This window comes from Curcuma longa, chromosome 20 (assembly GCF_044706935.1).
Source record: "Curcuma longa cultivar G26 ecotype Majalengka, Jawa Barat chromosome 20, ITB_CL_G26_1.1, whole genome shotgun sequence".
In the NCBI taxonomy this organism is placed as follows: Eukaryota; Viridiplantae; Streptophyta; class Magnoliopsida; order Zingiberales; family Zingiberaceae; genus Curcuma; species Curcuma longa.
The window spans coordinates 5,521,641-5,548,257 of record NC_133880.1 but is presented as its reverse complement, the minus strand read 5'-3'; the positions used below and the strand labels follow the sequence as shown (position 1 = coordinate 5,548,257).

Sequence of the window (26,617 nt, the reverse complement as noted above, 5' to 3'; positions counted from 1 at the left end):
TATTTAATTAGGCGTCTACCTCGTCGGACAAGCAGAAGCCGGCATGCAGACTCCGTCCATGTCTCCCGTTCCAACCCGCTACTTGGCAGCGACTCCGCCGGCAACCGCTAACTGCCGCCCGTCGGCGACCTTTTCCTCCTCTACTCTGCCGCCGTCCCACCATCCAATCGCACTCTATTTAAATCTCAAATCTCTCCTCCTCCCATCTCATGGAGAAGCCCACGCCGCCGCCGCCGAGGAGGGTAGCCAAATCCCACCACCTCCCCTTCCCTTCCTCCCCCACCGCCTCCGACCGCCGCCGCTCTTCGATCTCCGACGCCTCCCCGAAGCGCAAGGATTCTCCTGCCTTCGCAGTCCTCTGGCCTTCCTCCAACCGATCCCAATCCCAATCCCAATCCCAATCCCAACCGACCCTCTCCCTCGCCGACCACCTCACCCACGACCGCCTCCGCGACCTCCACCGGACCCTTGGCCCCGCCGGAGCCGCTTCCCCGCGATCCATACTCCGCCAGAGGAGCTACTCCGAGGTCGACAAGAGGAGCAGCAAAAAGAAGCATGGCCCCAAGGGGAGCCGTTCTCCGACGATCGTCGGCGGATCGATGCGACACCTCCACCTCCCTCCCTCCCCCAATTCCACTGGCTCCACAGCGCGCGCCGGCGCCTCCCTGAGTCCCTCCTCCGTCCTCTGCTCGCGCTCGCTCAGCGCCCGGCGCAGCAAAACCAGCGACCTCGGCCTCTACCTCCTCAGCTCCGAGTCAAGTCCGGCGCTGACGCCGTCGAATTCTCGCTCGCAAGGGAGGCGCTCCGGAAGTGCCTCGCCTGAGCCGAGAGCCGCGAAAGGAAAGAGCAACGGCTCTTTTATCAGTCTGGGACTGGATTTGTTCCGGCGCAAGTGGAAACTAGAGAACACTTCTCCTTCTCCTTCTCCTTCTCCTTCTTCTTCTTCTCCAACTAGTTCTGGATTGAAGAAGAACAGAGCAAAGGATGAAGCTTGGCACCAACTCAAGCTGATGACCAACCGCTTGATCCAGTGGCGATGGACGAATGCTCGATCCGATCGCACCTATCTCATTAAGATGACACAAGCTGAGGTATGATCTCTCTACAGTTTGCACACTCAATTGACTGAACCAGCCGATCACAATTCATGATCGAGAAGTCCAGGTGAATCTATTAAGTGCATGGCTACTACTATCAAATTCGCAAGCAAGAGTCTCAAGCAAAAAGCTGCAAATGGAGAAGAACAAGCTGCATCTCAAGCTGACTACTTTCCTACCTTTCCATGTGAGTCATAGAACCTCCAAAACAAAAAAGAAAGAACAAAAAAAAGATATTAATTCCATTAAAATGGTTTTGTAGTTGAAGGTTTTGGAAGAATGGAACAGCATGTCCCAGCAGCATTCCAATGCCCTCACAGCAACCAAAGACTGCTTGCAAGCATCTGTCTGTAGGGTTCCCTTAACTGATGGAGCTAAGGTTCATTCTTCCCCCTTTCTCTCCGTTCTCCATCTTTCTCGAAGTTAATTCAGGAATGAATCCCTTCATTAATCAATCTGCAGGTCGATCTCCATCCCTTCTCGTTGTCTCTGCGCTATGCGACAGAATTGGCGTCGATGACGAGAACCACAACGAGCAGAATCTCTCACACTGTAAATTGCTTATTACTCTAATTAATACGATATGCTATGAAATTTATACAAATGGAATGATTTCAGGAAGCGTCAGCAGAGCTTTTGGAGCTCAAGCAGATTGTGAAGAGAGAAAGAACTCTTCTCCAAGAGTGTTGCCATCTGCTCACTTACATGTCTTCACTTCATGTAAACCATATAGTTTATTTTTACCATCTAATGTGTTATTGTGGTTGATTAATTTGTTTGTTTGTTTCTTTGATTTGTTGGTTTGATCATCAGGTTGAGGAGCAAAGTCTGAAAGCTCATCTGATCCAATTGCAGTCTAAATCACATTGTTTATGAAGTTGAGCGAGGTAATTAGTTGATTTTATTAACAAGATGAAGATGAAGAGTGTTTAAACGTTCTTGTTTTGTTTGTGCCTATTATCACAAAAAAAAAGGGGGCAAATTTCATAGAGAAGGATCACGAGCAAAATTTTACTAACCACAATAATGACTTTTATTCACACGAGACATCAATCTTCAACTATGATCTTTGTTACCAACCCATCTACAAAGTTATGGATACAATCTATTTTTAGGATTTGAAAGATTCAAAGTGGAGGAATCATAAGATTACAATTCATAAGATCTTCATTACTCAAGCTTGTTGCAACTAAAGTGAAGGCAAAATATCAGTTTGGAGGAAGAACTCGTGTTACACAAAATCCTTAAAATCTATCAAAAACACACACAAAAAATAAAACAATTTCGATGCAACTTAATGCCTCCAATTATTGATCATATTCTAAAAGCCTCAGGAATGCCAGAAAGCATTGTACCACTTTTGTTGTATTTGAGAAATAAGTCAGTCAATGTCCTTAACGTCTGCTTCAATGTCGACGACTGCAGCAGAAGAGGCTTTACCTGCTGATATTAAACATTGTAAAATGTTCTATGAACAAAGACACAACTCACTGGTGAAAGAGAAAAAAAAATGCAGAAAGCAAATAATCCGTCGTAGTAAATTGTTATTAAATGAGAAACTGCAGATATGAAGCACCAAGTACCTGTCTCCTTTCGAGTTGAGAATCCATTGAAGGCTCGTCGATGACTTGTTGAACAATCAGATGAGAATCTTGAAGGTTCTCTTACAAAAATGTCACCTTGAACTGCAATCACAGATAAAGCATATCTTAGCTTTCTAAATCTCGCACAAAAGTACCTCAATGAAAGACCAGGATACAAAGTTAGGTTTGTTATGAAAGAATTACTAGAAAATTTAGATTTAATGACCAAGAAATTCTGAGCTCGCTGCTCTAGCTAGTTCTCGATTATAATATCTTAGTTATAAGGTTGAAAACTCACAGTGTTATTGTAGACAGGAAGATAACTAACAAGCAAATATCAAAGTGTTGTGATTAAATAGGAATTTCGAAAGGGTAATGTTCCTGGTTACATGTAAGCTAGCTAGATTTCTTGAATAACAACCCCAAGGCAGAAAAGAGAAAAGAAAAGAAGTATCTATGATCATAACTTATTCGATCACACAAATAAATCTTTAAATTTAAGATAGTTGAGTACCAGAGAATGGTTGACTGCAGAATGGGCACAGTTGTGGGTCATCATTGGTAGCAGACCTAGAAGGAAAACATATTGTACTTTAGTCACTATGTCAAATAAATGAAATGTAGAGAACCATTGGTATGCTTACTTTAGAATCTGAAATTCATTTCCACAGTTGGGACACTGTGCATGGAAGTGGAAAGATGTAAGTCAGCTTCCAGACAAACTATCAGAAAATGCAATTATCAAGTGTTTAAAAAGGTAAATTTTAAACTGTAATAAGGAAAAAATACAAAATAAAATTGAAGTGTTAGATGTCTATTAGCAGTACAGGATTGAAACTTAGAGAATGGATTGCCTTCTATGTCAAACCTTGATTGAGAGATAATAATTCCAATGTTCAAGCTATTCAAAGCAAACTTAAAAGTAATTGACAGAATACAATTATCCTATGGATATATGGCAATAGAGATAGTAACTGAATCACATCCTTGTGTTTATCTAATGTAAGAGCAATTGAACAGAGGGGAGAGTATTACAAAGATTTTTTTTCTTTTTATTTAACTTAATGTACTCACACTGCTTTGAACTATGTCACGTCCAGCAAACCAGAAGAAAGCGCCCAAACCTATGATAGGTAACAACACTGCAAGGAGCTGTTGGCATGTACACATTCAGTGATGCATTCAGAAAAATGTAAAAAAGATTTAAAAGATACTCAAGATAAACTGAAAGGACAAGTGAAATGTCATAGGTCTTCAATGAAACAAGTCTTCCTAGTAAGCTCCATAAAGGAGGTTTTGATACAATTCAAAGGAAAATAAAAGAAAGTCCTCCTCTAGGTAGAAGGTAGGTTTGCCTAGAGTAATAACCAACAAGCAACTTCGGTTTGGTATAATCTCCCAGTAATTCAATTGATAAAAAGTTGTGTTTCATTAAAAGAGTTGGCTCAGTGCCTGAGGACTCCACCAACCAATTCATGCTTTAAGAAAATTCAAAGTGCCCACAGCTTTTAGAATCATGTAACCAGTAACATAAGACATCATCACAGAGCACATCACTGACTCAGATTAAGAAACACTGTTTTAAAATCCACCAAACTATGGATCCTTTTGGTTTGAATCTGAGCAAAGAATCTATGTTAGTCAAAAATTCAGAACTTTAGCACAGGAGTTATATCAAATTTTACTATCTGCTGCACACAAATCTCTTGAGTTTGGTTACAACTCTGGTTGAAACCAGAGTTAGTTCATCTACTTTTCCCTTTTCTTAAAATGGAAAATTCTGAACTTGAGAATCTGATTACATATCTAACCACCTCAATCAAAAGAAACACTGAAAACTAAAGATGTTATACACAAGATGCTATTTGTTGTACTAAATTTGGAGTCAAGTTTTTGACCAGGATAAAGGAAAGGATTTTCTAGTGTGAGAATAAACAGGTTGCCAGTATCTTTCCTATTTTCTATCTCATAATACAAAATTTTAGACGAACAGATAAATCTTACCTTTCCCCTACCTGCAAAAAAAAAATTAAACAACCAATTATTTCACTCTATTGTTATTAGCATATAACTCAATGGAGAAATAAGATTCATCTAGTTGGCTAAATAGTTGGGACAAACACTAGCTACTTGATGATGATAGTGAATTCATTCACTCTATGGTCAATACGAGCATTTATATGATAAAATTAGCCAAAAACAACTAGTTGACTGCATGTAGTAGTAAGAAGAGCAAAAGAAAGCTTAAATTGTATGAAATATCAACCGACTACATGCTGGGAGAAAGAAATGGAACAAGAACCAGATTAAACCTTTCCCTTAAAGACCAAAAACAAGATAAGGTCTTTACCCAGATGGAAACGATAGCATCCAAAATCCAACCAAGCTGCCCCGTCATGGTCAGGTATGTCAGCCCAATAGCCAAAGTCAAATTGCCCAACACCCTTGTGGTGGAGCTCCTGTCCCATCCACCGCCGCCGCCGCCGCCGTTGAAACCAAAACCCTGGTTAGCTCTAACCGAGCACCCTTTCCGCCCTTTACTCACCAAGCCCAAATCTTTCAAAAACCCTCCTGAAAATGTAAAGCCCTGACGCAAATCCATACACAAGTAGCTGCTACTCTTTGTCCGTCGCAGCGAGCAATCGACGCGGTGCTGTAGAAACCTTGGCGCAAATCGGCATCTTCGGACGGAGATTCCATGAACGGACGCGCTGGAAGTTAGTGGAGGCGGGGGAGAAACGAGCAGCGAGGTCATGGCTGGCAGATCATTCGGAAGCAAGAGAGGAGGAAGGAGCTCGAAGGTAAAATGGATTGGATCTTGAGAATTTTCAATTTGCCACAGTCCATTTTAAAATATTTAAAACACACGCTCCGATATATTATATTCGAATATTCGATGACCAAACAATGGGTAGTTACTTAATTTAAGGATAAGTGAGGGTTCTGACTGAAAAAAGAGAAAATAATGTCACCATTTTGGCAATATATTACAAATAAAAGAAGAAGATCGATCGATCGAACGACACGAGAAACAGAGGATGAAGGAAGAACTCTCAAGCCTAACGAGAAAATCCTGCAGTATCAAGAGAGAAAAAAGAAAAAAAGGAAATGAGACTGAAATTTTCATCTTCCTCTAGGGCTTACAAGCTGAGAGAAGACTGCACTTGTCGTCGTAGCATCTTCCGCGGAATCAATGGTGGTGCTGGCATTCACTACTCCCTCCGCCATGCTGAAGCTGCTGTCGTCGAGAGGTTCCATGTGCGGCAGCAGGATTCCGGAAATGCTCCTTATGCTGTTGTCATCGGGGTCGGCGAGGGAGGAGGTCTCCTCGAGCTGGAGAGCGTACTCAAGGTTCCACAAGACGTCGCCCATGGACGGCCGATCGACGCCCTGGTCCGCCAAGCATTTTTCAGCCGTGTCGCCGTACTTCTTGAGCGACGCCGGACTTACCTTCCCTGACAGCGCCGGGTCTAGAATCCTTTCGAGCGCGCCCTTCTTCTGCCACGCCATTGCCCACTCCGCGATGTTCACCTGCTCCCTCGGCAGCACAGGGTTGAGCGCCGGCCTCGCGCAGAGAACTTCCATCAGCACGACCCCGAAGGAGTAGACGTCCGACTTCTCGGTGAGCTGCTGCCGCCGGAAGTACTCAGGGTCGAGGTAGCCGAAGCTCCCTTTTACGGCGGTGCTAACGTGGGTCTGATCCAGAGCGGGGCCGGCCTTCGAGAGGCCGAAGTCCGCCACCTTCGCAACGAAATTCTCGTCCAAGAGGATGTTGGTGGTCTTCACGTCTCGGTGGATGATGCTCTGAGCTGCGCCGGTGTGAAGGTAATGCAACCCTCTGGCAGCGCCGATGCAGATCTCGAGGCGCTGCCTCCATGAGAGGGACGCGAGGTTGGTCCCGTAAAGATGACTCCTCAAAGGCCCATTGGCCATGTACTCGTAGACCAGAATCATCTCGGAGCGTTCGTCGCAGTAGCCAATGAGCGAGACGAGGTGGCGGTGGCGGAGCTTGGACAGCATCTCGATCTCAGTCTGGAATTCAGCCAGCCCCTGCTCGGACCTTGGATTTCCTCGCTTGACGGCGACCTTGGTGCCATTTTCCAGCGTGCCCTTGTAGACCTTCCCAAACCCACCCACTCCGAGAACCAAGCTCTCGTCGAACTTGTTGGTGGCGTCGAGGATCTCCTGGAACATAAAAACCCGTCCGAGGTTTGTCGAAGCCAATGATACACAACTCGCTGTTAATCCACTCTTCTGAGAAGTCGTCGAGACTTTACTGATGGTGTGGGAGTTTCCGTAGAAGGGAAGCGGCAGCCATGGCTGGTTGTTGGAGCTCGTTTTTCTCCTCCGAACGACGATGCAGCAGTAGCAGAGAATCGCAGCTGAGATGCCAATCAACGAGCCCAAAACAACCCCAATCACCAATCCCAGAAGCTTGTTCTTCGACTTGGGTGAATCCGGTAGCAGGTCTTTGACAGCACTGGTTCCGCTCAAGCTCTTAGCATCGTTGCTAATCTTCATGAACTCCAGACCATTCAGAATGGCGTTGCTGAAATCGGCCATCGTGTCCGGACCAACACTGACAGTCATCGTGCTCGAGCCATTCGAGTTTGAGACGAAATCCTTGTAGTAGGGCACAGATAAGTCACCTTTCAGCGACGATAAGTCGAGGCTGGCAATGGCGATGTCGGAGTTGACGTACACGTTGAACACCAGTGCGTTCAGAACTTTGCTAACGATGTCACAGAAGTGGAGACGGATCAAGTACTGGAAGCCCGGATCGACGGGGAAGACCCAGGTGATGTTGAAGTTCAAATCTGTCACATTTGCGTCCCCCATTGCTTCTGCAGTCGAATAAACCCACCGGGGAGCTGTCTCGGTTGTGACGCCGTCAGGGTAGTTTATGCTGTCAAGGTCCGCGGCCACCATCACGGCGGAGCTGTTTACATAGAGGTATTTGGCGTCGTTTTCCCAAGTCCTGCCGAGAGAATCATTCAGCGGAGTGAGCAGAGGGCCGCCCATGTTCACCCGGTACACGGTTTCGAGGCCGAGAACAGAGAGGCCGCTGAAAGGAGCATTAGGCACAGCCAGAGCCTGATCGTAGATCAGGTAATCGGGAGCCGAGACGACTTCAATCCCGTTCACGAACGAGACGGAGCCATTGGCAGGGATGAAAGTGAGGGCCAAGGAGTCGGAGGTCAGATTCAGCGAGTACTCCTTGAATAAGTAGGTGCGGTTGGAGTTCTTGAAGGTGAAGTTATTCATGAGGACGAACTCACCTGTCACCACTGTCAAAGGAGCAGAGGCCAAATCGTGGCCGGAATTCGGAATCGGATGGAAATAGAGACGGATCCAATGGCGGCCCTCTTGCCGGATGTCGAAATTGTAGGATGCCGGCTGGGTGAAGACGCGAAGAGATTGGTAAATTGGGGGAGGGATAGCAGAATCGGAGGAGGAGGAGATGGAGAAAACACCATCAGCAGAGGTTCTTAAAGCGAAGGAGGATTCTTGTGAATCAGGAAGAAAATCTTGGCCTTGGAATGGAACATTCCGGGAAGATCCACAAGCAAGGAGATAGTTGTCAACAGGAGCGAAGGCAGCGAAGGAAGCATCAAGCATCAAAAAGGCCGGGATTGCAAGGTATGGAAAGAACAAACAGATCCACCACCGCATGCTTTTAAGAACCCTAATTTTTCTGCTCCTGCAACACGACGTGATTAAGCACGCCACGAAATTCTGCCGGAAAAATAAAATCCACAGATGGTCACTCAACAGATCTCAACTCTATTCCAAAAGAACAGAGCTAAAACACTAAAAAAACAACGAGATCGACACGAATGGAAATCTTAGACCTAGTGAGTGAGCGGGGAGTGAACTCGAGCTTCCAAGATCCAAACTTTAGGCGGTAGAGCTTCCCGGAGAAGAAGAAGAAGAAGAAGAACTGACCACCAGCTGGAGTTGAATGCGGGCGAGGACCTGCTCCTCCCGCTCCAAGATCCGAACTTTGGAACGGAGAAGTGATCCGGCAACTGTTCTCGAGCGGAACGCGGCAAATTAAGGGAATGACGATGGCTTTTACGTTGATCGACCACAAAACATCGCCTTTCCAGGCTGGGGAAGGAATCGAGTGAGGCCGTCGCCACCTACGCCGAGGACCCACTTCCATCTCTCTCTCTCTCTCCCCCCTTGAATGCGGGCACAGAGACAGACAGGGAAGGAGAGGACGGGAGAGACGACGGATTGTTCGTAGGCTCTGTTTACTAAGCTCTCCTCTCCCGAGTTCCCTCGATGCTTCCCAGCAGGTAAACAGACAGAATCTATGACTAATTTAATTTAATAAAGTTGACGTACTCCTGTCGTGGACCGTCCGTTACTACTACTAGATAGTAATTAATTAATTAATTAATTAATTAATAATTTACGTGCATGGACATGGCTGATTTGACGTGCGCATGTGAGGAGATGGCCCTCTTCCTTGGCTTTACCTTTTTTTTTTTTTAAGAAAAAATTAAGTGAGATCAATCGAGTATACTTTAATAAAAAATAAAATTTATTATTTTAATAGTCTCATGTGTTCAATTTCAGAAGTTGTAACGGAGGAGGAAGATATTATCTTAATTTCATCAAAATTTAATTATTATTCATTTCAACAATTCTAATTCGTTATAATCAACTCAATTATAATCCAAAAATAATCACGGATCGATTCAATTTTGATTACCTTAAAAATATATTTATTATATTTATCAAGGACTTTGTGATCCATAAAATATATAGCTCATTTTTAAATTCTGAAAATCGAGCACAGTGTCATCTCAAACCACCTCGTGATGAAATATTTTGATCATGTCGTTACTATTAATTAAGTATTCCTACTGAATTGTTTTATTTGATTTAGCTGCCAATTAATTGCTCTTTTTACACTCTAATTATAATATAATTAAGAGAAAATCTAAAATTAAAAGACGAAGGGATCATATGTATTGATGGGTTGCGATGGTGACGCGGCAGGAGAAAATTATGACGAAGAACAGCTGCCCGTCACGTGGTCCACGTCATGTTTCCGCGTACTTTTCCGCCGCAATTAATAACGTGACCGGTCGATTTCCTCCGGAATATTTAATATTAATTTTTTAAAATAAAATTACAATATTTTAGATATAAAATATTTGATGGAACCTCTTTTATTTTTATTTTTATTTATAAAAAAATGTTCTTTTAATTTTTATCTAAGAAAGAAAAATCGTGTTACTAATAATTAATTGAATTAATATACGGACAAAATACCTTACGATCGAAATTTGGAATAATAAATAATAAATATTTAAATCGTATTTATGGATCCTCTAGTTTCCAACCACTGTATCGACTAATTTTAGATAATCTGATCAGTACAACAAATAAAAGAACTTAATGAATTAAATATCACACGACTCATTCATTGAGAAACTATTATGAGACACTTTCACCTAAAGAATAAAAATGTGGATCCTCAACTATAAAAACTACAAGAACACCTCACAATATAATGAATGAATGAATAAAAAAATGAAAAAAAAAAGAATTTGTGGTAGTTTTAGTTTCTTTTTTTTTGACAATTAACGACCTGTCGATCAACATTTCATATGTTTGATGAAATTGCAGCTCTCATAACACTGTGTGTCGCTTCGCGCTTCATTTCGGTAGCTTTCCCGCTTCCTCGGAAGTAGATGTACACTTGCTGCAGGAGACACATGAAAACAGCATTAGATGACTTGCAAGTGGGGTGGGAATCATGCCGTGTTTACTTGGGCAGAATCAAGAGAAGAAAGAAAATCGTATTGTTTACTTTGAAAGAAAGAAGTGGAAGGAGTAATTGCATCCAGCTCTTCCAAAATGGAGAGGAACTAAGTTTAGGTATCTATTGGATATTCAAGTAAGCAAAATAACAAATTTCATTCCATTTTTACTTCATTTCCCTCCTAATATCTCCCCTCCCCTCCAAGTAAACACAGAAGGAAAAATTAGAAAGTATACTCAAGAGAATGGGCAAAACATGGCATTTGTAACTTATAGCAAAGTGAACTCTATAAATCAGTCTAAACCCTAAGATTTAAAGCAGTAAATTGGAGAGTACTTTGACGAAAAACCGAAATTTTATAGGTATCAAATGTAACCTGTATAACCCAGATACTGAGCAGTGATTCAACAGTGAACAATCCAAAGCCGATGAAATAGAAGATCTACAAGAAGGGGAAAAAATACAATTAGGAAAGGAAATTAGAAAAGGGTAAACTCGTTCGAATTAAGAGTTAAATGTGCATATGTAATGCTAATCTGAAACTTACCCCGGCAATGATAGCATGCTCACTGAGAATATCTATAGCTGGAAGAATACCACTGTTACAGGAAAACTCATGTTAGTGAATCATCAAACTTGTAAACAAATATTTGAAGTCTGTATTGTGGTAATGAAATGAAAACCAAAAAGGTGCGGTTGTATCCTTTGAATTTTATAATTTTGCGATAAGAATTTCAACAAAAGGTGTATCCTAAGGGCAATTTGCCAATAAGCAACTGTTAGATTTGATGTAATCTTCAATCAATCAGAGATATGGTTCAGCTGAAGTGAATTGGCTGCATCAGGAAGCTTTCGATATATAATGAGCATAGAAACTTACGCCAAAGATTTCCCTTCAAAAATAATTGGAGGAGCCACAGCTGAATATATAACAAAGCCAAGGTGAAGCTGTAGACATTAAGAATCAGTGAGGCTTTTGATGTTTCTTTATCGAAAAAATCACCATGAAACCTAAGATCTACAACATACCAAGTAAAACAGGAAAAACCTTCCGTAGTTCAAAGCGCTGTCGGTCCTGAAAAATTAGGATGCAAGATCATAAGACTACATATACTTGATGTTTACAATGTCCTAGTCACAATGTGTTACTTAGAAATCATAATACAAACTTTAATACCTCATGGCATGATAAAGAGGGCGATACCACAGGATATATGCACCTGGAACTCCAGAGATGAAGTAAATGATGGAAAGGAGCCAGATCTTGACACCTGGAGAACAAAGAGCAATCTTCTTTATTGAGATATAACAAACTAGTCATGAAATATTTAATACAATAAAAAGTATTGATCCACATATGAGTATCAGAATTGAAGACAAAAATGAGTAATCTTCTTTGATAAGACAATACAAAACATGGAAACACACTGGATGACAAACTCTAACTCTTATCTGGATACCTTCTCCCTCTATCCAAGCTGCTGTTACTGCTATGATATTCCAAAACAAGGAACCAGCCAAACCTGCAGGTTGAGATTGCATGAGATTTGAATATTTACTTTTGACAGTGTCTCAAGAATCATAGAAAAAGGAGGCAATTTTATGTTGAAGATCTAACATAAATGTCCATTGAACTATAAAATAGATGCATTACCATCTAGTGAAATGATTTTGCATTTTTTTTGTAGGACCATCTGAACAAAAATCAAGAAATGTACTTCCAACGACCAACAATAGGAACAGTAAATTTTATACTTTTTTTTTGGTGTCCCCAGGGCATAATTGAGTTGGTTACTACGGGTCAGACTTATTACAATGGGCAAGGATCGAATCTCGGCGAAGCCGAGGCAATGCCCTCCCTCGTAGTGGCCAACTGTAGCTTCCCGATTTACCTCCTCACAGATGGTCGTGAGGCCGACTGTGTGGAGCCGCTGGAATGGCGGATTCCACCTTTTGATGCAATAAATTTCATACTTTTACTCTACTCTCTCCTCTATGCTGTCCAAATCTACATTCAAGTCATCCATAACAAGGTGATATTACACTGACTCATGCAGGCAAATCAGTGACCACATATTTATTTTCACTTTATGACTAAGTGAATGTTGGATTGTTGCAAGAACTGCAGGTGCAAAGGTCTATATAATTTAATCACACTGAGGCAGTTAACCATAAATTACGGCATACACCAGTCAAAGAAAATTAGGTTATATGTGATTAACTGAAACAATCCTCTGAAAACTTGTAATTGCAATTTGTGATTCATAAAACTGAAGGGAAAATAAGCTATAGCAAAAAACAACATACCCAACAATGACGCAAATGCATAATATTGCAATCTTTGCAAGTGGACTGGTATTTCATTTGCAACATCATGGTGTATGATAGGGAAAAAGGGTGGCCAGTTTTTCTCCTCAATGATAATACCTGCTGCAAAGGCACAAAAAGTAAAATCAGCATATGGACAAAAGATAAACATTTACTAGACAGAAAATATATATTACCTCGGGCTGCAGCTTCTTCTCTCCGTTTGAGTTCCTAGATGACAGGAAACATATTGTGGTCAAAGTGTCATATGTTAGAATCAGCTATTGAATGTAAAATATTCTAAAGAAACAGCTAACTATAATCAGTCGCAAGAGTTTACCATTAGATACTAAGTCCCTAGTCAGAAAAACAACTTGTTTATTCACACAATATTATGACAAACTACAAGTTGCAATGGTGCATCTGAGATTCTTTCGGCATTTAACTCAAGGATATACCTTTTCCCTCTTATCTAATTCTGCTTCCCTGGCTTGAAGCTCCTTCTCTCTTCTCTTCAGATCCTACATGAAGAAACGGAACTAACATGGAAAAGAGTTCACAAATTCACTCGATGAACATGACAAAAATACAACAAATCAGTATATTCTAGCAAGATCCTAAATGATTCAAGATATGTAACCTTACAATGCATTGAAGCACTGCTTTTCTCCCTAAGAGAATATTTTAGAGTTGCATCACAGTTAGGTGTTTATAATGATTTCAACAGCAATCAGGTAGTCTTGCTAAGTGCAAAAAAGGGGTGAAGGTAACAAAAAACATTCACTTGATCACTTCTAACTTAATAATATAATAATGATGATCATATTTAGAGTTTGAAATGTGCTAAAACGCTTATCATCAAAAGAAAAGGCAATAAGACTCATGCTGCATTCTAAAAAACACAAATGTAAATGCCACTTGGCCAAGCATGGGGACATATGTTTTGAACATTTTGACAATGCAAATACATAAAAAAGTTAACCGAACTAAGCAGAATGAAGAATAAGGTTCAAATTGCTTCATGCATTCCAACTATAGAAGAATTTTTATTCTCAATATTTTGAAGCATGAGAAGCATACCAAAAGAATAAAAGGAAGAACTTTTAAAGTCTGAGGCATTTTGCATGTAACTGTGAAACAATATTGTACTTCATCATTAGTATTTAGCAATCGTGAACATTAATCTGTTAGCAATTGTTAGAACAGAGAAAAAATCTCCATTGCTCAGAACTTGAGATTCTGTTTTCTTTCCATTATCCATTATGATAATGGGAGTTCAGTAACTAAACAGCATATGTTGAGCACAGGGATGCCGAAGTTGTGCATGGAATAAGAATTACATTGGTGACCACTCCTAAAAAGCTTAAGTTTTTAGGCAGCATCATGACCTTTTTTTAATGAACTTAACCAGAAGGGGATCAAACTGAAAGAATATCATAAATATGCAGTAAGCAAATCCATCTAAGATATCCAACCAGGTTTCCTGGTTAAGCTTAAGCTAAATTCTTCTCATGTTTTAGGAGATAGATTAATATCACAGAGAGAGGACCACTTTCTGGAGAAACCCTTTTTAATTTCTGCTTACTCAATTAGTCCACTTATATGTGTGAAAAGAAAGGTCTTTTGAGCCTAACTGATAAATGAGGGAGTTCCACTTTCTATAGGAGGGAGAAATGCATAGTATCAATCAAATTTTAGCTCCTTCATTTTGCATTCCAAAGGACAGTCACCCTTTGATATATGAGGTTTTCTTGGCCAAAGGATAGCACACAGACTTAGCAGTCAGCAGTTCATAGAAGATATTTATTCAGCTCCATGTTCTTTTTCTCTTCTTGCTATGTAATCACTCTTGCTTAACCATTAACGGATGATATGCATCAAAAGTCTAAATTTGGAAATGTTTCAGTTGAGGGATTCAAGACTTCCCAGCATGTTGTCTGCTTGCAACTGCTCATCTCTAGAAATGCGGTTAGATTGCTTCTCACCTATCCCAAATCGAATTTTCTGAGATTTTTCACTTAGATGCATGCATCACTGTTGAGGTGTAAAATAAATCTGACTGAATCAACAGACCTGATTAAACAAAAAATAAAATTTTCAACTTCAATCAAACTCATTAAAACTACACTAATGTACCTTTTCTGTATTAAGAGGAATATCAACAGTTGCATGAAAGTCAGCAGGCTCCGGAGGAAGAGGTGAAAGTCCCAAATTTGATGTAGGAGGAACACCTCCATCATTCTGGATTATTTTTATGTGAGCAAAATGCATCCATTAGGATGGACCCCAAGCCAAAGGAAACATAAATAACTTAGATATATCAGTTTACAATTATTTTAGCAAAAACTTACTGTCATGTAAAATGGCCCTCCTCCATGACTTGACTTAACAGCTTTACTACGAACACCAGGATCCTGCAACAGAGGGTTTCACATAGCTTGAATATATTCCAAAATGCAGTGATAAGATTCCAAGTATATCTGGGAAGGCATTGCTATACAACATTATTCTTAGTGCCATATTTTTGAGGTTATTGAATTTTTTTTTACATCCCTGACCCGTAGAGAGAAAAGAAAAGACCTTAATGTGGTACCATAGGTTACACTCTAGCCTTACTATTGTCCGTTAGTAAGAGCACACTCATGTAGTATTTTCCAAAATCATCAGTAGAGAAGTTTCAGAGACTGAAGATTTCTTATGAATGCTCAAACTGAGATTAAAGTGGAAAGTAATATCAAAACTGTGCCTAGCACCTACAACAACATCACACGGCCCAATTGCAGCTGTAGCCTTAAAAACAATGATTCAACTGGAATATGATTCTTATGCAATTGGAAACAATTTCGTTACACAGAATCATCAACATGGAAGTCAGTGATAAACCACAAGTTTGAAATTGGCTATACTCCTTAGGAAATAATGGAAAGTAACCAGGTCGCAAATGCATGGGCAAGAAGCTCCATGACAAGGATGTGCATTTGGAATCTCTTAGTTGACCAAATATGAGATAACAAATGGAAGGGCATCCGCCAAAAGTAGTAATCACTGCTACAATTTGGATACGTTACCGTGAATTATTAAATGGACACCAGTCTATACGTTACCGTGAATTATTAAATGGACACCAGTCATGGGGCAGACGCAGAAGAAAACCATCTAGCACACTCCTCCTGATCACACTGGTATCCTTTCTGACGGCCCCCTATCAGGATGGCCATATTTGACCTAATAAATGAGCGATTACACTAAACAATTAATGCAATTCCAGGATGTTTTTGCTTCTTGAGATCTTACTCAGTTTTCTCTGTTCCAAGGAGATGGCAAGTACATAATCACGACATCTCTAATCCGAAAGTTACAAATCAAACACCGGGCAATCACAAGGCCGAAAATGCAACACGAGAGAATTAGAGAAAGAATGAAAGGGAGAAAAAAACGTGACTTTCATATAATCCACAATGAGTAACCCGAAAGCAACCCTAGAAATCCAGAGATCCGAACTCCCGCAGTTTTTCTTGCACAAAATTCAATCTTGTAATCCAGATGTTGGTAAAGGAACGCAATGCTAACCAGGCATCAACGCATCCATAGGACGTATGTGCGAGAGAGATTGGCTGAAGCTGACTCACCGCGAAAGGATTGACATCCTCCTCATCGTCGTAGGGGTTCCTGTCGTACCGCCCTGCCATGAAGAAGATCGAGATCTCAGTAATCGCCTTCCTCCTCCTTCCTCGGACAACGACTCACTTCAAAACAACAAAAAGACGAAGAAACGGAGAACTTTTAAAATTTTCTCACAAAACCCCTCCGAATTCTCGAATTCAAGTATAATTTATCATAAATGTTTGATATTTCAACGATTTTTTAGGTTCAAAAAAAGATTTATTTTAGAAAAAAATAATGTTATAACTTGTTTGATAAACTAAAATTAAAATTTATTTATTTATTTTAAATATGATATTGTGCAAAAGACACCATTTAATTATTACAAAACTCTAGATGCACAATTTCATAAGACACCAAAGTTTATACATTATTTTAAAATCTTTTTGGAGGGGTAAATTGTGAAATAAATTTAAAAAGGAAAGGAAAAAAGGTCCAGCATGCATCATCGATCGAGTTTCCAGATCCTGCCTCGCCGGCCCGTCTTCTACCAATTTAATATTCCTCAGATCTCACTTCACTCTTGCGAGCGCCCTCCCAGATTGTTGGTGTTTGTTCGACTTGATCGTGGTGCTGGAAGAGAGCTTGGATTCGTGCGAAGCATTCATGCTCGGATGACGCTGTTCGGTGGCGTCGGTGAGCCATCGCTGCGTGGCCGCCGCGCGAGAAGGCTCTTCCGCACATGGAGGCGGAGATGCCCGCTGTTGTTCTTCTCGCTGTCTTTGCTTTCTATAGTTTATCTCTCTTTCTTCGGCGCAAAGTTGCCATTTGACAGTGAGTTACTCTTTGATTACCTTTTTGCCGGTTTATTCTACTAATTTTGGGAAGCGCTGAACCTTAATCCTAACACAGTGGAATAGTATATATGAAAAAGTGTGTTTTTTCGAGACAAAATGATTTTATAATTTTGATACTGAAACTATGAACTTCGCCATGTAGTTTAGTTTTCAAGATAATTTTGAAGAATTGCCAATAAAATGCATGCTTCCTTGCTTAGTGTTTCAACATCCAATTTAATTCATATGGCTGCATTAATCTCTGATGAGGCATGAATAATGTAGCTGAGCTACTGCATGACTCCATAACATTCTCATCCCTTTATGCAAATTTGTGAAGATCAACTAAATGTTGGTATTCCTTGAACTGATGTTCACAGCTGACTGAGCATGGTGTTGCCTAGTGATTTCTCTCAATCGAATTGGACCGAACAAATACAACTAATTGAATGTGATTGTATTGTAAATACTATGATAAATCAACAAAAAGTATATCATTCTGATCAAATGGTTTTAGTGAGTCTAAAACCAATATTTTGCCTCTGGCAATCAATGACTTCACATAGTCTGCCAATTTGTTTGTCATATTCTGTTTTGTGCTATAAATTTCTGACAAGTATGATAAATTAACAATGCAACTGTTGTTTCCAGAGATCTCAATTGTCATTTTCATTGGCTAGCCTCTCTTCTGTAAAACATGTCTGAAAAATGTAGTACCCTTTTCAGGTCACCAAAGTAATACTTCTTTGGAGAATGAAGGTTTCACTAATGTTACACATGTTTGGAATGATAGGGATAAACGTCCAAGACCAAAAGCTCGCAAGCATCGTAAGCAAGCTAACATGATTCCTTTTCCATCTGGCAAACTGTTCCATGCTGCTTCTTTAAAATCCTGGTCATACATTTACCATATATAGCAACTTAATGATCCTTAAACTGATTTTTGTGGTCTGTGCTTAACATAATTGCAACAAAGTTGGTAGTTTGATCACTTATGGATAAATCTCTCTACTTTTCTTGGTATGGAGGTTTGTTTGAAAGAAATGCTAATCCAGTCTATATTTCAGGAGTCAACAGATCTGGCCCATACAAGGTTTTAGTCTCAATATTTCACGTGTTTGATTTCCATTGTGCATCTGTGTGTATATAAATAGTCATCAGAACTCCTCAAACACTTATTGGATGCTTTGACCACATTGGTCCTCAAATTGTTGTTTCTACATCATTAATTTCTATCTTCTGGAATACAGAAACAGGCATGTTACAATGTCAGAAACCCATAGGCTACCTTATGGACCTGCAAGGCTTTGACATGTACATCTTTTAATTCCAACAAGTTCTATCATAAGAAAACATGTTGCTGATCAAGACAAGACAAGCCCTAGGATAAGTCAGTTTATCATTTAAACGTGAAGTTCATATTTCATTTCAATCTAGTCCCTGAATTCTGTGTGGCCTCATTTGGCATTTGGTTTGGACAGATGACCTCACTTATTTGCACCTTTTGACTCATGCAAACAATTTTTCGTTGGAGTTGTATGCCTTGCATGTGAAGCTTTCAATTGAGGCTCAAAAACTAAACTCAGATGATAGTTTTTTTATTAAAAAAAAGAATAAAATAAATAGTTAATCTAAACTGATAGGAAATTGCAACCGAAAAGTAGGCATCACTTAGTTTGGTTCATGAAACTAATAAATGTCTTTATTCCCTTCCCTGACATGATTTAAAATGTACTAGTAAATGTACACTTTTAACTGAAAATATGTAGTACTTTTGTGTTATTGACATTTCAGATGGCCCTTGTGAAGTTGGATTAATGGAGTCAGTTGACAATATTGTTGAACCTGAAACTTACATGAACTTTACACAATTCTCTCTCCAGTACATTGCCAAAGAAGATACTTCTCATGGGAAAGATGTATTTGAGGCTCGATTCGGTGGGCATCAGACACTTGAACAAAGAGAAGAGTCATTTTATGCAAAAAATCAAACAATTCATTGTGGTTTTATTGAAGGCCCAGAGGAGCATCCTAGCACTAGTTTCGAATTGTCTGAGAAAGATAAGGAACATATGGCTGGTTGCAGGGTTGTTGTATCATCTTGTATTTTTGGAAATTCTGATTTTTTACGGAGGCCAACTAGCAGTAAGGTACAATCTCTTCTCATTTGAAGCAGGCAATTTTGATGCAAATTTGAGATTTTCTTTGATTTTTTTTGGGTTTAGTCTTTCCTAAATGAGAGCTTTGGTAGTAAGGTTATGTATTAGCATTTGACAATTTATTTCCTAAGTTGTCAATCACTTTATTTTATTGTCCAAGTTTAGTTGGGATGGAGTCTTTAAAAAGATCCCCTTTTCTAATTTATCTTTCCAATTAACAAAATTCTCTATTTGGTGAAATTCATTGCGAAACCTCGGTGTTTCACATTCATACAACCTGGTGATTTAAGCATCTAGTTTTGATAGTCAGCTAGATCTAAATGCATTCCTTGATTGCTTAGCTGACATAGAGGGCTACTTCAATTGGTATAACATGATCCCAATTGATAGAATGAGATTTGCTAAATCAAATTCACAGGAGCTGCCAAGAAGTATTGGGAAAGTGTGGAAGACCACTATAATACTATAGGGGAAACACTCATCACACATTGGGTTGAAATGAAATGGAAACTAAAAGAGCAATATGTCGCAACCTATTTTAAAAAATCAATAATATACCATATGGATCAACTGGAAATAATCGCCACTGTAATACCAAAGTAAATTTGAAGACCTTTGCATGCGTTGTTTTTGGGTTGCTCTTATGAGTAAGTACATTTGTTAACAATCAGATATTCTATAATCTTGAACATTTTGCAGATTTAGCCTCAACCAACAGCTTAATAGCTTTATTCTACATGGTGGTCAACATGTTGGAAATCTGTCACAAGTCAATATTGCAATGTTACTATTATATTCTATGTAGAAACTTGAATTTCATTGTCTTATGTGGGAATTATTTCTTTTGACTGTTGAAGATCATATATTTCTTGTCTTTCTTTGATATATTTTGTGTACATGTAGTACTGTCTGCTCAATGTTCATGTTTTGACTCACCTATGAAGTTGGGCTGATATGATTAATTTTTCATGAATATTGAATTTGTTTGCATCCATTTAATTGACATATTACTGTTGGATGATTTTTCACGTGCGTATTATTTGAGGCAGTGAACATAATATGATTAGTTTAATTTCCCTTCAAACATTTTAAAAACCAAACTTTCTGATTCTGCAAAATTCTGTGCGTGTGTAGAGATTATTCCATGCGTGCTTTCATGTTTATAATGAGTAGAAGACCTAGATAGTTTTTCTTTGCTATGGTTGTCAAGTGTAGGGTGTTTTCTGTATTTCCTGTTGTAATTAAATTTGAAAATTGTAACTGTCACAGATCAGCACATTTTCTAAGAAGAATGTTTGCTTCATGATGTTCTTGGACGAGGTAACACTGAAAAAACTTTCTTCAGAAGGTCACATTCCTGATGAGATGGGTAAAATTGGCCTATGGCGCATTATTGTTGTAAAACACTTACCATATGCTGATTTGCGAAAAACTGGAAAAGTGCCAAAATTTTTGTCCCATAGACTGTTTCCATCAGCCAGGTAATGCATTATAGTCTCACTTTGATATCCTAATTGAATAATTATACCGTCTTATCTAAGAGAAGAACACCTGTTATCCTTTTTTAATATATATCTATTTTTCCTGTTTTAACCACAGGTGTTCTAATCTTGGTACTGTATCATTTCAGATATTCCATTTGGCTTGATAGCAAAATGCGCCTCCATACTGATCCTATGTTAATTCTTGAATACTTTTTGTGGAGGACAAGATCAGAATACGCCATATCAAATCATTATGATCGCCGTTGTGTTTGGGAGGAAGTACTCCAGAACAAGCGCTTGAATAAGTACAATCATACTCTCATCGACGAGCAGTTTATGTTCTATCAGTCTGACGGTTTGGTGAAGTTTATCGAGTCTGATCCCAGCTCTATTCTTCCAAGTTGTATGTATCATGTGCACTGTCTGTCGAAGTTTACTTTTTAACTCACTATTCAATCAGTTAATCATGCTGTGTTTCCCATTGCAGTTGTACCGGAAGGCTCGTTTATTGTGCGGGCACACACACCTATATCAAATTTGTTTTCATGCCTTTGGTTTAACGAAGTTGATAGGTTCACCTCCCGTGATCAGTTAAGTTTTGCATACACCTTCTTAAAGCTGAAGAGAATGAATCCAGGAAAGCCATTTCATCTGAACATGTTCAAGGTAACTTACATTTTCACTAGCCCTCAAGCTTTACTGAAGTTATGGTCGAAAACCAGTAATTAACTCACAGAAGTGTCTTCTTTGCAACTTTACTCGGTTGATTTGCACAGAGCATAATACTTAATCCTAGGTTTAGTTCAACTAGGAATATTCTGGATGATACTAAGTTCATTAGTGTCGGAAGCGAACCTCTAATTCTTTATTTGTTACGGTTTGCTATAAAAGTTGGTAACAGAAATTTACAAGTTTTGTTTACTTGCCCATGAACTTTCAAAAGCATTCCATTGTTTCAAACGCTCATCCATATGCATCAGAGGAGCATTTTATTCATTCTAAAGCCAGCTAGCAAAAATTCCAAGAGTTTTTCCTGATAGATATGGGCTCGCACAGTCTGTTTCTTTTTAGATTGATTAATTGATACACTAGTGTGCATATTTGTACATCATTAGAAATCTGTCATCTCATTGCAATTGATGCATGAAGGGGTTCGAAAAGCAATTAATACAAAGCTGAGATTGGATATATACTGTAATGCAGGACTGCGAAAGGAGAGCCGTATGCAAGTTGTTTCACCACAGAGTGGAAGGTACTAATCCTCCACCGCCGACCACCACGAGCACTGTGAACTGAGAAGAGCCATCAAAGATTCTTCAATCCCAGAGCAAATTGGTTGAAGAAACAGACACCTTGACTACTGCATCAAGCTTGGTCAGTGGCACAGATGTTGGCTTCTGGCTTGGTTAATGAACTATGGATTCTGAGTCGAGTCTGTTAAAAATCACTGAGAAGGCAGCTAGCATGGTCTCGCTAGAACATAAGCATCTTCAGACTGTATACAAATTTAGTGTTTTTTCATTCTTGCGGTGTGATCATTGTAACATCTTAAGCATATATACAATGTCACTGTAAATGAACAAAAAATAAACAATCATTTCTTTTGTGTGTGTACTCGCGCATGTGCATTTTACACTAGAGGCGCAAACGAATGGAGTCTGATCGTGAGCTTTTCGAATTGATTTAAAAAATATTTGATTCGTATTGAAAAATTAAATATGAATGGAGCATGACACTCAGCAGTGGATCCTACTAATATGCGGTGGATCGGGATTTTTCATGTTAAATATCATTTCTCAATTTTAATTGCATGAAATTATTTTTAATTTTAATTTATTTTTTAATTTTAAAATTAATTATTTAAATTAAATAATAATAATTATCTAATAAAATCCAACCACGCGTCAGATAAATCTAGACGAGCAAATCCATGTCAAACAGTCAAATGTATCTAGTTGGGATTCGAACAACAGTATATCGAAAGTCTTTAGTGCGGCACAAAAGTCGTTATTATTATAGCATCTATTAATAATCACCATTTGTATATTGGAGGATTGTTTTTTGTTTTTTTTTAAATCCTTTTGATGAAAATGATAGACTTCATTTTATTTCTCTGAAAAAACAACTTTAAACACATCATAAATAATGAAAAAACAATTAGCGTCCGGGCATTGACACGTGTTCCGAATCAGCCCGTCCGAAAGTCTAAGATGACGGAGACGTGTCGATGGCCATACCCCATCGTTTTCCTGCACCACTGCAGTGCGACTTGACGGTACTACCTCCGTCAAAATCCACCGTTTATACACGACGAGGAAAGCGCTTTCCCTTCGAACTCCACAACGTGTCGCAACGAGAGGGAAGGATCCAGACAGAGATAGAGAGAGCGCGAAGCAGCAGTTGAAGGGCATTGGGATTGGGGAAAGAGATGAAAAGAAGAGCGCAGAGCAGTGAATGAATGGCAGGCACATCGAGGCGGCCGCAGCAGCAGCACCGCCGACTCCTTGGCGGCGTCGCAGTTGTAGATCGGATGCTCCGCCATGTTCCCTCCCCTTCTTCTAAACTGGACTACTATTCATAATAAATATCGGGATCGAAGCTCTAGAAGAGAGACAAGAAGCAGCAACAACAGCCTCCGTTTCTTTCCGCTTGCTGACACCAAGAAAAAGCAGAGAGAGAGAGAGAGAGAGCTGTTGCATCTTCTCTCCAAAGATTCTCTGCTTTTGCGATTTTTGGAAGAAAAGGCCATGAATTGATGTGGGGATCAAGAGCGGAGTAGAGGGAGAAGAAGATTGGGTGGTTCTACAGCAGCGAGAGCGATCATTCTCGCTTTCTCGCACCCTGCTCCTTTACTCCGGCGAATGTGGGGATCAGGAAGAAAAGGCCGTGAATTGATGTGTTAGCAAGCAGCGGCGGGGAGGGAGAAGACGAAAGGGTATGCAGTTCTGCAGCAGCGAGAGCGATCGTCTCGCGTCTTCCCCTTAAAGTTTGCTCCGTTTTTTTGCTTTTCTTCGGCGACGGCAGGGGTCGGAGGAAGACAAGCCGGCCAGTAATTGATGTGTTAGGTAGCACACGGATCGGAGTGGAGGAAGAAGAAGAGGAGGAAGAGGAGGAGCGGATGGCGGCCGGATTCCCTTTCGGAAGCGGCGTTGGTGGCGAAGGCCACCGGAAGACGCCGCTGACGGAGAATTTCTTCCTCTACGGCGGCGGTAGCCGGAACGACGACATCGAAGGTAGCGGTTACACTCGCAGCTTCGAGCTGACGTGGCAGCAGCGGCAGCAGGAGCAGTCGCCGTATTTGGGCTTCCCCGACGAGCTACCGATCATGCGTTCCACCGCCGTCGCCGCTGCTGTCGCGGGAGGGCAGAGCTGCCAGGACTGCGGCAACCAGGCGAAGAAGGACTGCACCCACCTCCGTTGCCGTACCTGTTGCATGAGCCGCGGATTCCCCTGCTCCACCCACGTGAGGAGCACGTGGGTTCCCGCCGCCAAGCGCCGCGAGCGCCACCAGCAACTTTCCGCCGCCGTCGGTACAACCGCCATTACCACCACGTATGGTACTACAACTCCCACCCGATCACCAAAACTCAACGAGTTATTCCCTTAATCTAATCAAAAATCCAATCAAGATTTCATTTTTGATTCACATCTTGCGTATCAATCGACTTACTTTATTCAAAAATTGGATTTTTATTCAACCCGCAGGAGGAAATCTTAATGAGTCTGAGATCTTCCCGCCGGAGGTGAACGCAGAGGCCAAGTTCCGCTGCTTGCGCGTCAGCGCCGTCGACGACGCCGACGAAGAGTACGCGTACAAGACCACCGTCCACATCGCAGGCCACCTCTTCAAGGGCATCCTCTACGATCACGGCGCCGCCACCGACCTCCCCCAAGTCACCGGCGAAGCATCCACTTCCTCTGCCACGGCCCGCGACGCCGCCACCTCCACGCCGGAACTCCTCGATCCATGCCCGAGTACTCGCCTCGCCGCTTTCGTCTCCGGCGCTTCGCCGCCGTTTTTCCCCCGCCAACAGAGACACAACTAAGCTGATTTATCAATCAAAGAGTGTACGATCAAACACTTCTCCTCGATCAATCAAACTGAATTTTTTGTTCTCAGTACGAATCAATACTTTAATCAATTATTCCGCAAAAGAAGGCGTTTTTTGGAGGGATCTACTGGATCTGACACATGAAATCTAAGCAAGAACGTCATCGAGATCGAGATCAGCGACCTCTCCTCCTTCATACGAATACTTTTAATAAATTTTCGCCCTTTTTGAATGAATTAATGCATGCAGAGGTGTACATGGTGTCATTTAGGGCATGGATGAATGCCGCCATGGTAGCTCCAGATCTGAAAAGCTGAATAGTTCCAAAATCGAGGAACGAGATCGAGATTAAAGGAGGAGGAGAAGGAGAACTATGCATGATTCTTTAGTGTCACTAGTAGAAGAAAATAAGGCTCTTCAAGAACATGAAACTGTTTCAGTAATTTAGTTACTGGTTTCACTCACTGTAAAAACAGTGTGATTTTATAAATAGTATTTATTTATTTATTTAATTTATAATTAAGTTATTTAAAATTTTATTTTTAGAGTTTAGAAATTGGATTATACCATAAAGTATATAAATTTTGGTATTCACGAGGTGTGATTATGAATTGTTATCACACATCTTGACGTAATTAAATTTTTTTTATATTTAATGCTGTAACTTAATTTTTTATAAATAAAAAATATAAAATATAAAATGGTAGTTTTTATTCTGAACTTTCGAAATAATTTTGTTCTGCTTTCTCTATTTCTTCCTCACTTTCTATCCAAGTAAACAAAGCAAGTTGCCAGTTGATCACATGCTTTAATGAGAAGATTCGGGAATGCGGAGATGGATTTTCTTAGTGCTCTCACATGTGGTCTTCGTCTTCATCTAGAAGTTACCTTATTATTATTTTTAATAATTCAAATATTTAATTCAAACGATCGATCTCATGATTTTTTTTAATAGATCATCACGATAAATCATCTTAATTTGAACCCGGCTAAAAAAAATTATAATTTATAAACTTGTTGAAATATTATCATAATGGATCAACTTTAATTAGTGCGATCCACGAAAATTCTCTACAATTCATTGTATGTTATTCTATTTGATCCTTAAATTTTAAGCTATTATCTCAAAAATTTTTAAAAAGTACTCTTTATTATTATTATCAAAAGAGTATTTATTTTTATTTTAAAATATTAAAACAACGCTTATTCTTTATCTTAAAACTATTTTAATTAAAATTAAATTATCTTAAAATTTCTTTGATAAAAAACAATCCACTTTAGAATTGTTTTGACCTAGTTTTATTTAAAATAGCATTACTTTAAAATTATTTTATGTAAAAATTTATCAATTTTTGATTTAAACTGTAGAGTTATTTTGTACAAAGTAATTTTAAGATGATATATTTATTAACTTAATAAAAAGTTATATATATATATCAAGTGAGTCACTAATTTTCCAAGTAGTGAAAAAAGTTTTTTTTCCATTTTTAATCAAAATGCGCCTTTTCCCATTATTTTTAATAACAATTTATTTATTTATTTTTCAAATTTCCATCTTCCTTTCCAAATGTTCCTTGGACGATAAATAAACGAGTAGATAATTTTATGGGTCTGGAAAAATAATTTTGAAATTTCAAAAAATATTATGGCAAGCTGATAAATTTTGAAGGGCAAAATGAAAAATTCCCTTTCTTTATTATCATTGGCGGCGGTAGG

General features: G+C 39.7%; 6 protein-coding genes across 7 annotated transcripts; 3 read left to right on the top strand and 3 right to left on the bottom strand.

Moving 5' to 3' along the window:
- The first annotated feature begins 209 nt into the window (after window positions 1-209).
- On the top strand, window positions 210-1,097 carry LOC141813414 (uncharacterized). The gene has a single exon (XM_074701378.1). The coding sequence runs from the start codon at window positions 210-212 to the stop codon at window positions 1,095-1,097; it is 888 nt and encodes a 295-aa protein (XP_074557479.1).
- A 1,161-nt stretch (window positions 1,098-2,258) lies between these two features.
- On the bottom strand, window positions 2,259-5,491 carry LOC141813417 (uncharacterized). Of its 2 annotated transcripts, none has more exons than XM_074701380.1 (6): window positions 5,031-5,491; window positions 3,755-3,832; window positions 3,325-3,359; window positions 3,195-3,250; window positions 2,681-2,782; window positions 2,259-2,540 (listed from the first exon to the last, which is right to left on the bottom strand). In XM_074701380.1, exons 1-6 carry the CDS (start codon window positions 5,433-5,435, stop codon window positions 2,479-2,481), a joined length of 738 nt encoding a protein of 245 aa, XP_074557481.1. In that variant the 5' UTR covers window positions 5,436-5,491; the 3' UTR covers window positions 2,259-2,478. The 2 variants fall into 2 exon arrangements, with proteins under 2 accessions (XP_074557481.1, XP_074557482.1); XM_074701381.1 differs by having other exon boundaries at window positions 2,259-2,537.
- Window positions 5,492-5,621: 130 nt separating this feature from the next.
- Window positions 5,622-8,689, bottom strand: LOC141813412 (receptor-like protein kinase THESEUS 1). Its single transcript, XM_074701377.1, has 2 exons — window positions 8,533-8,689; window positions 5,622-8,416 (listed from the first exon to the last, which is right to left on the bottom strand). Exon 2 carries the CDS (start codon window positions 8,351-8,353, stop codon window positions 5,804-5,806), a length of 2,550 nt encoding a protein of 849 aa, XP_074557478.1. The 5' UTR covers window positions 8,354-8,416; window positions 8,533-8,689; the 3' UTR covers window positions 5,622-5,803.
- Window positions 8,690-10,301: 1,612 nt separating this feature from the next.
- On the bottom strand, window positions 10,302-16,456 carry LOC141813415 (secretory carrier-associated membrane protein 1-like). The gene is made up of 12 exons (XM_074701379.1): window positions 16,397-16,456; window positions 14,904-15,008; window positions 13,226-13,288; window positions 12,965-12,998; window positions 12,768-12,890; window positions 11,921-11,983; window positions 11,638-11,731; window positions 11,490-11,535; window positions 11,341-11,408; window positions 11,008-11,059; window positions 10,837-10,902; window positions 10,302-10,400 (listed from the first exon to the last, which is right to left on the bottom strand). Exons 1-12 carry the CDS (start codon window positions 16,454-16,456, stop codon window positions 10,302-10,304), a joined length of 873 nt encoding a protein of 290 aa, XP_074557480.1.
- Window positions 16,457-16,940: 484 nt separating this feature from the next.
- On the top strand, window positions 16,941-22,424 carry LOC141813298 (putative hexosyltransferase MUCI70). The gene is made up of 7 exons (XM_074701237.1): window positions 16,941-17,204; window positions 17,933-18,034; window positions 19,001-19,356; window positions 20,635-20,846; window positions 20,996-21,252; window positions 21,337-21,515; window positions 22,053-22,424. The coding sequence occupies exons 1-7, from the start codon at window positions 17,045-17,047 to the stop codon at window positions 22,143-22,145; spliced, it is 1,359 nt and encodes a 452-aa protein (XP_074557338.1). The 5' UTR covers window positions 16,941-17,044; the 3' UTR covers window positions 22,146-22,424.
- Window positions 22,425-23,574: 1,150 nt separating this feature from the next.
- Window positions 23,575-24,971, top strand: LOC141813299 (protein SHI RELATED SEQUENCE 4-like). The gene is made up of 2 exons (XM_074701238.1): window positions 23,575-24,406; window positions 24,555-24,971. Exons 1-2 carry the CDS (start codon window positions 23,968-23,970, stop codon window positions 24,893-24,895), a joined length of 780 nt encoding a protein of 259 aa, XP_074557339.1. The 5' UTR covers window positions 23,575-23,967; the 3' UTR covers window positions 24,896-24,971.
- Window positions 24,972-26,617: the final 1,646 nt, after the last annotated feature.